We start from the raw sequence: 14838 nt of genomic DNA on the forward strand, positions 1-14838 counted from the left end.
GATGGGGAACGGACACAGGGAGACTAAGTGACTTGCCCAAGGTCACAGAGGAACTCCAAGGTGGAGCAGGGACCAAATCTTCCAAGTGCCAGATTAGTATCTGAACTACTAGACCATACTTCCTCTCGTTATGTCCCATCTCTGTCTCCACCCCTCTTTAAAAATGTCCCCACTAACTCCCTGCTAGTCCTTGCAGCCTCTCCTCAACCTGCAGGTCCCATGCTGATGCCAGTTTCTCTGTGGGGAGAAGGGAGAACCAGGCAGTGCTGGTCAGGCGGAGAGAGGGGATATAGAAATGATGGAGGGGGCAGTGAAGGGATCAACATGCAGCCAGTGCCTTCTGTAGCCAGGGTAATCATTGCTAAGGAGCCAGAAGCAGTGGAGAGGGAAGCTGGGCTATTGCCCCAGACTGGCAGAAAAGAGGTTAAAAGCAGCCCTAGGGAGGCAGCCAATTACCGAAGAGTTTATAGGAGCAACCAATCAGAGCCGGGCTGGCCCATATAAGAAGGGCAGCAGAACAGAGCTGTGGGAGTTACTCTGTGAAGCGTGAGAAGGGAGGAGGAGTGGCTGCCTTGTAGGCGGAAGGCAGCAAGTACTCTGGGCAGAGCAGTTCTCCAGGCAGAAACCCAGGGAGCTAAAGGCAGCTCCTGGCAGGCTGCAGGGATCTGCAGACTGGGGCCCTGACACAAGGGCAAGGAGGGTGCTGGAGCCACTGAAGGAAGGGGCTAGACCGTGGACTGCAGTTGCCACTAAAGGAAGTGGCTGGACAGTAGACTGCAGGTTCCCCCGGAAGTGGGGGACAGAATGTGTGGCACAGCTGGAGGGCAGTGTCTCTGAAGAGGACGCCGCAGTCCTGGGAGTGACGTGGGTCCAGGAATAGAGGTGACAGCAGGTGAGACACCACCAGAAGAGGGCACAGCACTAATTCCCCAGACAGCCAACAGGAGGCGCCGCAGTGGTGAGGCATGCCCTGTCACAGAGGTGCTGTGAATTTTTTTTAAACAAAGGTAATTAAATGCTGAAAACGTCATTAACAGAAAGTTAAGGCTGCCCGGTGTGCCTTGTATCCTTCCGGAAGGTGGAGAGTGACTAAACCTGGTGAAAACCAGGAAATACAAAGTTAAGGTCCACACCACTCCTGCAACACAACTGTGACTGTTTCCTCTCTAAGGATACCCCAGCACTCTGCCTTCATAGATACTACACAACACTCTGGGAACAGTGCACATGAGCACTCTAAGACGAAGGGTAACACCTTTCCTTACCTAAGGCAAAACTCAGGTTTAAGTCAGATGTAGCAAACTGAAGCTACCTGTACCTGGCCTATATGCAAACACTGAGCCTACTCCAGAGAAACCACCCTTCAATCTTTCCCTGAAGATTCCTTCTGAGACATTGCCTTCACATAACCCTCAGTAAGCCCTTGAGACCAGTGAGGTATGTCACCAGACTGCTGACAGTCCCTATGTCAGACCGACACCTTTGTGCACCTCTAATAACATGCTACCAAATTCAGTGCTGAAATGAGGCATATTTGATTCCTCAAGGTACACAAGCACCTCTCTACTCATCGCAGTTCTGCAGAGCTGCCCCAACAAATCGCTCCACCATTCAGAACAGAAACACCTAGCACAATGAATGTAGCTAGAATGCAGGCAGATAAACACTGGAATTCAGGTGTGTGGAGCACAATGCGAACAATGGCATGTTCTTAGTTCTCCCTCATATCTCCTGACAGCAGATACACAGATATTTAACAACAAAGTATAAAACAGAGCAGAGAATTTCACCCAGTTACTCCTGCATTGGGCCTAACAGTTTTGGTCTGACTAAAGCATCTTCCAATAAGATTCTTGATTTGAAGACAAAGAGGCTGAGAAACCACCACATCTCAGTAGTTTGTTAACCTTTGCACCACCTTTCTAGCCATGTCTCGTGGCTATTGCCAGCTCCATGGGGCAGAGTTAAGGTTGCATTGTGGAGGTCGGAGGAGGGATAGCTCAGTGGTTTGAGCACTGGCCTGCTAAATCCAGAGTTGTGAGTTCAATCCTTGAGGGGGCCATTTAGGGATCGGGGCAAAAACAAAATTGGGGATTGGTCCTGCTTTGAGCAGGCGGTTGGATTAGATGACCTCCTGAGGTCCCTTCCAACCCTGATATTCTATGAACCTTAACTCTTCAATTCTTTGTTTTCACAGGTTTAAATTTAGCCACTCTCCACATTCAGGCACCACTGATCAGCCTGAATTCTGCATTAAGTTTCTGAGAATTTTTGTGTGCATTTATAGTATCAAACAACAATTTAGGGTTTGGGTTGTTTTGTTTTTTTACAGGATACATGATTAACCCAGCAGCATCTTTGAAAGGCCATCTTACTAACATATGGGGAATCTAGAGTCTTCTGGGATTAATTTTATATGTAAAGTTACTTAAAGTATGAATAGCCAAAAAGCATTCATACCAATAGCAAGTATTTTCTTCCAAGTGTTGGCCAGTCCACAAGCTGCTTGCAAGTTTGCGCAGGTTTTGCAGTACAACTGAATGGGTGGGTTTTGTTATTTTAAATGCTATCGAAAAGGGGGGGGAGGGGAGCTTTTTGTTTGTTTTAGGCTTTCCAAGAGCAGCAAAAACACAGCCATTCAGAAGTACCCTTGAGGTTTAATATATCTGCAACTGAGAGTCTGGTGTGCAGAAGAGGAAGAAAGGATGGTTATAACTACTACTGAATAGCACTGATGTAGTGTTTTTTCATACTCAAAACTCTTTACAACTCAACACCCCTGTGAAAGAGTCAACTTGATAGCTTAACGCCCCATTTTACACACGGATTAACTGTAGCAGCAAGATTAAGTAATTTGCCAGCAGCCACAGAGTGTGTTTATCAGAGCTCAGATTTGAATGAAGGCGTCCTCAGCTTCCAGTTCTACACTCAGGCCATGCCACTCCCATAGTTTAGAGGAAAGCAAATCCATCAGACCATTCAGGTAAGAACTAAACCAGTGAAATCATTATTTTCATGTGTCTGTATAAATTCATGTGTCTGTATAAATCTTCCCATATGGATAAAGCAAATTTAATGAAAGTTATTCACAAAACAGAGACTCACATCTATTGCATCTCTCTCAAATATGCGTAGCTGCAGGAAGAGTTCAAGCTTGATCTTGCGTTCCTGAAAAAGCTCCTCCATCTGAGACTGGGCCTCATCCAGCTGCTGCAGAACTGTCTCTATGTGATTGATGGAACTGTTGTGAGGGGTCTTGTTACTAGAAATGGCAGAATCCCTATTGAAAGTGGAAAGGAAGGAAAAGGGGTATTATGAAAGAAAGCAACAGGAATTGGATTACATACAGTCAACTGTTAAATGTGCATGACAAAGCTCTTTAACTAAAACCATTAGTATGAACAACACTAGGAGGAAGCTGGCCTTGTTTCAGCACATAAGGTCCTTTGATAAATTATTACAATGATGCTGTAGTAATTTAATAAAGCATCAGGATACTAGATTACTTTCTTTTTCTGCCTCAGTGTTCAACATATAGGCACATTCTTGTTTAATACATGTATTCAATCTACATTTTATTTGTGTCAAGAGTAAAATTTAAATGTTAAACTTTTCATTTTGAACAGGGAATGAGATATGATGACTACATACTTCATTGTATGCTGAATTACACAATTCAATTTTACTTGAGTATAACGCCAAAAAAGAAAGAAGAAAAAAAAAAAAATACTCCACCACCACAAATGAGGTAACATCCACTTCTGCAGAATTCAGAAAGTGCCCAAGGATTTATTTAAGCTACCAGTAATGGACAAGACCACACATTCACTTTGCCTTCACAGGAAAAAAAACAATCATGTCACGTGCTAACATTCAAAAGAACTTCAAGTGTCAGTTTAAAACAAGCGGTTTCTTTAGAAAGGGCTGCTGCTCAGAGTTCAGTAATCCTTAAGCACTGCATGCCACACGGATGCTTCTGACTGATATCACGCAGACTCATGTCACATAGAGAATTTATGGAGGCTAACTCTCCTTTACGTGAAGGTAATGTTTATGAGCCCAACTTCCTGTAAACAAAGGGTGAGATAAGATCTGCATAGAATGAAACACATCTAATCGTACTGCTCATATTTATTTTCATAAAGGGTAGCTTTTTATTCTCGCTCTTCCCCTCACAAAAAAAATCAAGAGGGTAATGATCCATTATATGGGGGAAGTATATGGAGGAAGAGGCTTAAGGAGAAATATCCCCAATGCTTTAAAACAAAATGTTGAAAAAATTTTAACACCAATTTTTCTTAAAAAAAAACCAAAAAACAAAAAACATTACCTTAGTTGCTGTATAAGATCCTCCCCTTCCTTGATGACATTGACTGTAACCTGTAAAGTGGTCTGTTGCTGCTGGCCAAAGCGTTTGATCAAGTCTTGTACAGCCTCCACAGACTCTGCATAGACATCATCAAGCAGCTCTTTTTGTAACTCCTCGAGCCATGTCCACAGCTACAAGAGAAAATAAATGAAGGCTGGTGTCAGGCAGACACTACCTCGTATGGATCTCCTTGGGAGAAGCAAACAGATGAAAAAGCCACAAGATTTGCTTCTGTTTATACAAAATTCAGTTCTCAATGTTAGAAAAAAATTGATGACCCCATGTCAGAGAGATGGTGTTCTCTTGCTGGAAAAACAAGTGGAGTTTTATCCATGCTGCTATGTTACCCTCTTTCCCATTCTCCTACTACATCGTATCAGAGCTACCAGCACAGAATTCAGAGTCAGTCCCGTCTGCAGCTCTGGGAGGAAAATGCTATGGTAACACTCCCTGAGAGAAGGAAGGAAGGAAGGGAGATGTATCTCAACAGCTAAATTTACACTGCTGAGTGACACACATACATAAAAGGTAGATGGCACTGAGCAGTGGTCATGAAAATCAACAATAGCAGTCAAAGGGGTACATCAAAAATAAACTGAATTCTCTACTTTTCCTAGCCTCAGTCCAGAACACAATCTACGGTAGTGTCCTATGGAAAATATTAATCTGCTCTAATTATGCTAACTATTTAGCTATGGTAATTATGCTGTCCACTTATTCAAATATGGAACCATACTAAATCCAGACAGAGTATATAACTTGCAATGCCAACTGGCTGAATTATTCATTACAAGTAATTTATCCTATAAACTTCCACCTTTTCATCTTTGTACTTTTTCAGCAAGCATGTCTACAAGTCTTTTTGTAATTAATTTTCACAAACACACTTTAACCTGTAAACAACAAATCACTGAGTATTTACTATTGCGTAGTATTATTGGTTACTTAGGCTATGGCTATACTAGAGGGCTTACAGTGGCACAGCTGCACAGATGAAGCTGTGCCACTGTAAGCTTTCTAGTGTACCTGCTCTAAGCCTATAAAAGAGAGCTCTCCCGTCAGCTTAATTACTCCAGCCCCCATGAGTGGCGGTAGCTATGTTGGCCTGACATATTGCTGTCCACACCGGTGCTTAAGTCTGCATAAGTTATGTCGCTCAGGGGGAAGTGGGGACTAATTCATAGCCCTGAGTGACATAATTTATGTCAACTTAAGCTGTAGTGTAGCCATAGCCTTAGATGATGTGGTATTCTGTTCCCTGATTGGATGAGCTAAGCTGTCAAACATGAGCCTCTCTTCACAAATTATCCACTAACATTTGCAGCTACCAGACATCTATTATACAAATGACCAAAATACTGTTCAAAGAAGCTGAGAACTCACTTCTGGTGTGAATACTCCTGTGAGTATTTTTTCTTGTTAGCATATGTGACACTTAGTGTGATACATAAAACAACTTGCAAGTATCTTGTTTACCCAGATCATGACTTCTCAAATTCTTCTGTCTGAACTTCATATGTTCATGAAATCTGGTGCGTTTTTTTAATTTTATTTTATTACTATTTTCAAAGCGAAAAATAATTCCTATTTGAGTTCCCTCAATAAAAGAATTAAAATCTTACTCCAATTATCTTTGAAGAGTTGCTTTGATATACTGTATGAACATTACCCGTGATTTTCTCTAAAACCCTGAATACGACTCTGAATATAATGCTGTTGGAAACTGATGACATTAAGCAGCAAATTTTGCTTAATTTCAAGACCTCTCACATGCTAGTAATGCTGCAACACCTTATGCAAAATTATTGTTTTTATTTAAGCATATATTCTAAGACACTTGCCTACAGTGTTGCTCTCAGACAAAAGAGGTTCACTAATATCCAATGAAAAATTAATTTGACAAAACACTTGTATGAAAATAATGAAAAATTACAATTCTGGGTTTTTTTTTTTTAAAAAAACACAGCTCTACTAACAACTATAATTAAAAACTACAGTACTCCAACAATACTGTTTTAATTTCATTATCTAGGTACTACCTTAGGTATATCTTAAAGTAACACCAACAACCCAGTTTTCACTTAGCTGCACAGTTATTGAGACTGGGCCAAACTCATATCCCTCTGACACATGTACAACCCTATCATTTACAATAGGAATAAGAGTACAAAACTGCACAGGGTGGCTCATTATCTGTTTCTTATGACTATAGTCATTTAAAGACATCACCTATTATTCATTTAAGGAACAAAGTTCAAACTTTGGTAAACCAAACCAAATGGACTGAATGTGTAGTGGACTCCTTGAACCCAAGCAATTCAACCAACAGCTCTTACACAGTCTTTCAGACCATAAGCAAACTTTATCAAGTCCAACAGGACACAATACAGTATTTACATGGGATAATTCTTTCCATTTTCACTTAGGAATCCAAGTCTCATTCAAAGTAAAAAGGGACTTAGGATCCTGTCACTTTTGAGAATAGGACTTTGGCACTTTTGAAAACTTTGCCCAGGTTCTATTTCCAAAATAAACAGCCTAACCTAACAATCCTATATGTAAAATAATTTTTCCCCTGAAATACACCTGCCTGTGACAGTTGATGCCAATATTCTTAATCCTTATGACAACTATTTCCACGCTAGGTAACTAAGAAGCCTGATTTTCAGAAGTGTTAGCCATGCATGAAGTGTTAAAGCTCTCTGTAGACCATGGCACTATAAAATGTTTGGCTCCTTGCTCCCCTATGGGCCTCTGTTACCCAGCCCACTGGTCAGCTGAGGACCCCTCTAAATTTGTGTCCTAAACCATCCATGAGTTAGCTCCCTAGCCTGTGCCTCTGAAGCACCCCAATTCTCTGTTCCTAACCCACAGAGAACCATGTTTCAGAGGATTCAGTTACTAGGTTAAAGAGGTATTGGCAGGATGAGTTGAGGCTTACTAATGCTGAGCTGGCTCTGCACTGCCTGCCTGCACGCATGAACATTTCCCTTCGCTGCTATGCTATGCACCAGACCGAGCAAACACAGAATAAGCAGAGATTTCATTCTGCAGAGCCAGCCAAGCAGCAGCCCAATCCCAAGCATAGAAACAATATGGAGACTAGCCCAGCAGGGCATTGTGTCCATTGGTTTGATGCCTGGTTGCCAAAAGCAGAGCTCATTCTAGATGCAGAGCCAGTATGGTTTCAAACAAGGCCTCATGCCCTCAGGGTGACAGACACTGACTGACCTACTTGCACAGTCCAGCCTTGAGCACTCACAGTTCAGACAAAAAAATTATGTTTGACAAATTTACATAGACAATAATGACAATACTTAATATGCAGTGTTTGTCTAGTTGTGCCAAAATCTGCTGTTGAAGCCACAGAAAATTAAACACTTGTGTGATCACTGAACACTTTTATGATACATCTGCAGCAAACGAATTTTACCTAATAGATCTTTTATATGGTCTCCCAAGCCAACCTCTGAAGAGAATATTAAAATGATTATTCCTAAAGATATTCTTGAATCCATGTAGCATACATACTCAGTAGTTAAAATAAGACTGCTACAGATCAACATGCCATAACATTACCATCAGAGTGGGAAGTAGATATTTAACTAAGGCCTTGTTTACACTATGGGGGGAGATCCATCCAGGTTATGCAACTTCAGCTACGTGAATAAAGTAGCTGAAGTCGACATACTTAGATCTACTTACTGCGGGGTCCACACTACGCTGTGTCGACTGGAGATGCTCTCCTGTCAACTTCCCTTGAGCTTCTCGTTCAGGTGGGAGTACAGGAGTTGACAGGAGAGTGATCGACCACCGATGCATCAATTGCCGCACGTTGAACCCCCTGGTAAGCCCTATGTACCATAGCAAGTTAGACAAGCCCTAACTGTAGTGGTGAGTCTAGTTCATGATGAACAGGAGTGGCTGATTGCCTTGTGTACTGATTTGCAAAATAGCATTAGGTATAGTGTCATTACTTGAGACAAGCTTCTATCAAGAGGCAGGAAGTCAAGTTAGGATGGAAGGAGAGCATGCAGAAGAAACAAAACAAGTACTGAAGAGAATCAAACTGTTTTTCACATGAAGGAGGCTGAGTCAATCAACATAGATGTTACTTGGCAGAGAACTACAGTTGTTTAGAGTGATAGCAAAATAATTTTCTTGTAAAACAGGTCAGGATACACAAAATGAAGCCAAATAGTAAGAACTAATACAAATACTTCCTACTAAAATAAACATGCATTTTCTCTTTGAACTGAAGAGGAAGAAGGATTTCAAAGAGCTGGCACCAGGGGCACAGAACTGGGGATTAAGTATGTTTTGTGCTCTTACTTCAACCTTCATTCAGCAACAGTGAAAACTTTTTAATTTTATTTTAATTCAATAGTTTTCCCTAGGAATTAGAGAATTACTGTACAAGTAGATAAGAGTACAATCTCAATATGATCCTCTCCAACTGCACTTCTCTGCTCTAACGCCTTATCAGCCTCGGAGCTCACACACAAAGCTGCAACTCCTGGATCTCTGGTAGATGAACGTTACACCAACTTAACATTTCTCCATACATAAATACAGTAACGTCTCAAACATCTGCTAAAACAATCCTGTATCCTGTGCAATTTCTTTCCTAAAATCTTGGGAGCTAGTATCTGATAAGTGTCCTTTCAATTTGTAATTTTTTAAAAGGACATAGGTGACTTAGAAGCCTATGACAAAGTTAGGCAGGCATTTCAGGAGCTTAAGTTCCATGGTCTTTCTGTGAGACTTAAGTTGATAAATATCTAAGTCCCTTTTAGAAATGGGATTTTAAAATCAAAAAGTGCACAGCCTGATGCTACCATTGCAGAGATGAATATTAAAAAACAGAGGAACATACTATTTGACTACATTTAAGCAACTTTATTAGTTCAATATTTTGTCTAAATTTTTTGAAAACCCTAAGTTTCAACAGAACTACATTAAGATGCACTAGGGATTTTTTCGTGGGTCCACAAGAGCCAGTTAGTGCATAACATGCTAGTGCACACTAGAATTTACACCCCTCTAGGGTGGACTAACACACTGTTCAGACAAGCCTTAAGTGTTCTTCTCACTACTTCTTCCATCATAATTTCCCCCTTCCCCTCATAAATTACAGCCAAACATTTCAAAGTTTGGGACAGCAGGGGTTTTCTGCACTGTGTTTTACATTTAGCTCACGGTATTCCCTCCCTTCCCGCATTGGCCTGAATGCACATCAGTTTGCAATGGAGAAGGTGACAAATTTGTATTGAAGTGAGGGGAGGGAGAGAAAGGAGTTGACTAAGCTGTTCTAAAAAGAACATGCCACATACAGAGCAAAGGCTTTAACTTTTTAAAAATTAACTCGACAGGATATTCACAAGTGTTACACGTAAAATGCCAAAAAATAAGTGTTTTTAAACCCACCATTCTCTCCAATCTGTGTTCACCTCTGATCTATTTTTCTACACTTTACTCCAGTTATTGAGATGATTTGTTTGCTGTACTTTGGCACTGCTACAAACACCAGGTTTGGCCATTACACCATTTTCCTCCTGTCATGGATGACGGGGGATCCATTTAATTATGTATTTGAATAGCAGCATGTGGAAGAATGATGAGTGCATAGACACCTACACATACCGCACTCATCTTTCATACGGATATTTGTATCCCAGCCCCAAAGGTTGTTTTACTCACCCTGGTGCTAAACCACACCTTGGGAAATCACCAGTGGAGCTTGCCACTGATTTCTGCATACAGACCTCAAACTAAACCACTACTCTTGTAAACAAGATTTTTATTATTCATGCTGTCCAGCCAGAAGACTTATTTCCCCAAAACATCATTCAGACCAGTAACAGGTTGTACTAGTATTAACACAAGAGTATGAATATCTGTTCAGTAATTTCTATTCCGTATCTGAATTGTATTTTGCAATACTTTGTGTATGTGCACTGTACAAACCATCACACTGAAATACAGTCTGTTACCTTCCAATTCAGTCCTCAAACTTGATAATTCTTATTTGCTTACTTTGCAAAAACAAATATATGGTGGTTCCCATACCTAGTAGAAAAACAACTGTAATATCTCAGATGCTGCTGTGCTGTAATTGTTAGCAAATGTTAACTGTAAACCCTGAGCACCATAACTTAAGCCACTTACCCCAGAGGCGAGGCCTGTTTATAAGAAAGTGGTGGCCTAAAAACACAGGGGCAACATTTTTCTAAATCTCCCAAACCAGTGAGAGGAGCAACTGAATGCAAATAAAAATATGGGAAGAGCAGAGCAAATAAAAATATGGGAAGAGCAGAGAAAATGGGGACTATGGAAAGAGAAGAAAGTGAACGGGTGACACATGCATGAAGGAATAACAGTATGTGGGGGAGACACAAAATAAAGGAGGAAAAGAGAGTAGGAACTGGAACATGCAAGCAGAGATGAAGGACAACAATGAAACATAAGACAGGCAACAGTGAAAGTGAGAGGTGAGATAAAACAAGAACATGGAGGCAACAAATTTTGAGGAAGATGAAGAAAGGCTAAGAAACAAAAGCAAGGGGCAGAAGAATTCTAGAAGATCCATTCCACCAGGAAGAGAGTTTGTTTTAAATAGTAAGTTGCTTTTATAGACAAGCCAGCTCAGACACTAGAAAGTAGCAGGAGTCAGGGCAAGACTGAGCTGGCAAGTGCTCCCCAAGAATCTGACAATGAATTAAAAACCACAGACAAAGCAAGGCAGAAGAGGAAGCTACACACCCCCACAATTTAGTAAGTGCTCACTGTCACTCAGACATCAGGTTAGATTTTCAATGGTTGCCCTTTGGCCAGGCAAAACTGCAAGTACCTGAGAATCAAAACACATCCTGTGGGAGGAGGGCAGGTAAAGTGTGATAGTATTATGTTACTGAAAGATCCTTCCACCCAGCCTGTGATCAGCAAGTACATTAAAATATACACAAATACTTCTCTTTGCCCTAGCAAACTTAAGTGTACATATAAAATAAGCTTTTTATTCAACTGAAATGCACACCAGAAAATTACACTTAAAATATTGTGATTATAATCCCAATTTCTAACAAATGTCTTGCAGGACGAATACAATGCTCATGCCAATGTAGCAAGGAGGATATTTTGGCTTAGCACATTTTTATCTTCCATCTGTTTTGTGGCGTCATCTCTGCATTCTACACACTGTTTGAGAACAAGCAACATGCCACTGAATTGAGAAAGCAGTGCTCCTCTGAGCAGGAACACAGAACAAAAACATAAGCCAACAAAGGAATCATTTCTCTCATACTTTTCATATACCTCCTAATTTTATCCTGAAAATACTGGACACTCAAATAGGAGAAGTCTGTCTTAATCTTGCCCCAGTAGTTTAAATTGTATATGTTGCAAATGAAGAGCTAATCTTGTCTGGATATATTAAATACTCATTTCCACTTCTCCTGTTTGCATATGTTTAAAAATTGACTACATTAGGGCTTGGTCTATACTTGTGAGTTCCCTCAGCATAGCTATGCGAGTCAGGAGTGTGAAAACCCCACCCTGACTGACATAGCTATGCCAACAAAATCCCTGGATAGACCCAGCTTTGTTGATGGAAGAGGGGTCCTGTTGACACAGCTAACCTTGTTTGGAGGTGTTCCCATACTGACAAAACATTCCCATCAGCGTAGGCCATGCCTACGCTAGGGGACAATGCTGGCATAACTATGTTGACATAGGCTTTGTAGTGTAGACATACCCTATAACATGACATTTAACTTTAAAAAAATTAACAGCTACATAACCAAGCCTTTAGAGAATAGGTAAAAAAACAAGCTTCCCTATAAACGACTGTTACACTGCAGATGTACAACAGCAAAACTTATCCAGGGGGAAAGATGTAAATGCCTGAAGAGACAGAAGTTGTGTAGCAAGAAGTCAAACAGCATCTAGAGGCACAGAGGCAACATTCCAACACATCTGGGTTGATTTGTCAGAATTCCTGAGTTGTGACTCACAGGCAAGCCTGTCCTTTGTAAATCCCCTCTTCCCCACTTTCTTCCTCTACATTCCACATCGTTCACTGTTGCCCTCCACTGAGTCCACCCTAGATACATTACAGCACTTCAGCCTCTCTTTTGGTGCAGATGAATAGATACTGCAGAAATACAAAGAACAACCATAAGAGTATCATCATATTATGGCATCCAGCCCAAGCTGCCATTTCTCTGCTGGATTAGTCTTCAGTTCCCGTTTGTCAGCTCAGTGGTGACAATGGGGCTGAATGAAGCCTTTCCACCACTTTCTTGCTTGTACCAGCTTCACTAACCTTTAAACCTTTTTGTTCCATGTCATTCTTCACCGTTTCTATCTAACCCACCCTCGGTCTTCCTTTATTTCTATGTCCTTGCACTTCGGTATGTACCACTGTGTACAGTATCCTTTCTGGGTCCATTCTTGACACGTGTCCAAACCATCACAGTCATCTCTCTCCAATCTTAGTTCTTGCTTTACCCATTTTATCATCACTTACTTATTTTAGATTTTGTAGACTTTTTCAAATTCTTAGAAAAAGTAAAGCTCTCGACAGAAAGTCTGAAAAAGGCACCATGAAGTGATGATAAATTCACAGCACTGCTGCAAAAAACACATAGTAAAGGCAAAGCACAAAGTACTCAGTAAGATTTACAAGCAAGAGCAAGTGCTTAGGGAATGGGGAAAGCAATAACAAGTACCTATCTATAAAAAAAAAACACAAAGTAAGAGTGAGTGCAAGACCTACAGAGCAATCCACTTGTTGAGTGTTCTGGGAAACACGTTCCCCAAGATGTTGCTGAGGACAATGAGAGGTATGAGGATGCGGCCCTGGCAGAGGAACAGGTTGCGCTGAGACCGACATCAGAGAAAAACACACAACACAATTGAACCTGCTAAAAGAACCATGTAGAAGTCACATGGGCTTTCGATAGCATTTGGCAGACAGGGCTATGGCAAGTTTTGAGTATGTATGGCATTCCCAAGAAATTGATTGAGCTGGTAGAAAGTATCTACAGCAAGTTGATGAATGTGCAGAGACTAGATAAGAAGCTGATGGAATGGTTCAGGATGACCACAGGAGTGCAACAAGGATATGCGGTATCACCGGATTTGTTCAGCTTGGTACTAGACGCATTCAGGGCTGTAGCACTGAGAGATGAAATAGAAGGAGCCAAGTTAAGAGGGAGAACAGCGAATAGCCTTAGATTCCCAGATGATATTGACCTCACAGCATTGTCCAGGGTGGCCCTAGAGAGTAATCGACAAGGTAGACCACCAAAACAGAAAATTGGGATGGATGATATGTACAGAGAAGACAAAAATTATGGCAACTGGAAGACAGGAGGAAGAGACAAAGATTCAACTCAGTGACAAAGAACTAGAAGAGGTGGAAAAATGTAATTTTGGAGGACTAGTACTGAAAATGGGAATTGTGAAGATGACATAAAAAAGAATCTCTGCTGGATTAATGATACATAGCAGCACCAGATGATATCAGAGGAACAGAGAGGAAAGAGAAAGTAGATCTATACTGAGACACCAAAAAATAACGTAAAGTATAATAGGTGAGAGTTAATTTTTAAGGACTCTCTTCATGTTGCATTAATGCAGGAAATGTCTAATGGAGGGGGCTCTAACATGGGAGACAGGAGGCCTGGTTCTATTCCCAGCTCTGCCAACGTGTGATCCTGGGGAAAGTCACTGGACTTCTGTGCCTTGGATCTCCCCCACTCCACTATCTTATAAATATAGATTTTAAGCTCTCTCTAGGACAGCAACTGTCTCTTACTGTGTCTACATATAAGCTACTGTAACCCACACACCTTCTGGGTGTGGTGTTCTGTCCCATCTAGTGGCACCAAGACCACTTAAAGAGAGAGATAAAATGAGTCTGCTCTACAGTGTTAGCTAACAGGCAGTTTGGCTTTTAGCTCATGCGGCAGAGACTCATGCACTAAGCTCCAGAGGTGCCCGGTTCAATCCCACATGCTGACAACCAGGGTCTGTCTGTGTTACATTATCATAATACAAATAATAATAATCACATCCCATTCACGGATAAACAGTTGTCAGGGACTGTCTATGTACAGAGATAGCTAACACTGTGGTGACAGTAGAATAGGACAGGCAGAACTCAGTTTTGAATTAAAGGCTCACTGTACAGTTGGGGTTCGTTGTATCGCATTAGCAAGAGCTGTATGTTATACCAGTGAAAATATTACTCAGCTTGCATCCTTTTCAAGTTTGCCAGGTACTTCCATGGCTTGTGGTCAACTTACCTCTTTAACGTGAGTGTGAAAAGACACAGACATGTCCAGCAGGATCTTGCGTTGCTCCACACGCCTCACAAAATCCTGTATTCTGTCTTCCAACTGATGTGCAGCTTGATAAATCTCTTCTGGGTCACACTCCCCCGTCTGAGCCAGCTGCTCGGCTGC

The 14838-nt window shown here is 41.2% G+C and overlaps 1 protein-coding gene across 1 annotated transcript in view; it reads right to left on the reverse strand.

Annotated features, from left to right (window-relative positions):
* TRIO (trio Rho guanine nucleotide exchange factor) overlaps nt 1-14838 on the reverse strand; it is a 189357-nt gene extending 174519 nt beyond the window's left edge. The window contains exons 1-3 of the mRNA XM_077810790.1: nt 14680-14838; nt 4331-4500; nt 3106-3280 (exon numbers count right to left, since the gene is read on the reverse strand). Coding sequence (XP_077666916.1) covers nt 3106-3280; nt 4331-4500; nt 14680-14712 — 378 coding nt within the window. The 5' untranslated portion in view covers nt 14713-14838. The remainder of the gene's footprint in view (nt 1-3105; nt 3281-4330; nt 4501-14679) is intronic.

This window comes from Eretmochelys imbricata, chromosome 2 (assembly GCF_965152235.1).
Source record: "Eretmochelys imbricata isolate rEreImb1 chromosome 2, rEreImb1.hap1, whole genome shotgun sequence".
Classification (NCBI taxonomy): domain Eukaryota; kingdom Metazoa; phylum Chordata; order Testudines; family Cheloniidae; genus Eretmochelys; species Eretmochelys imbricata.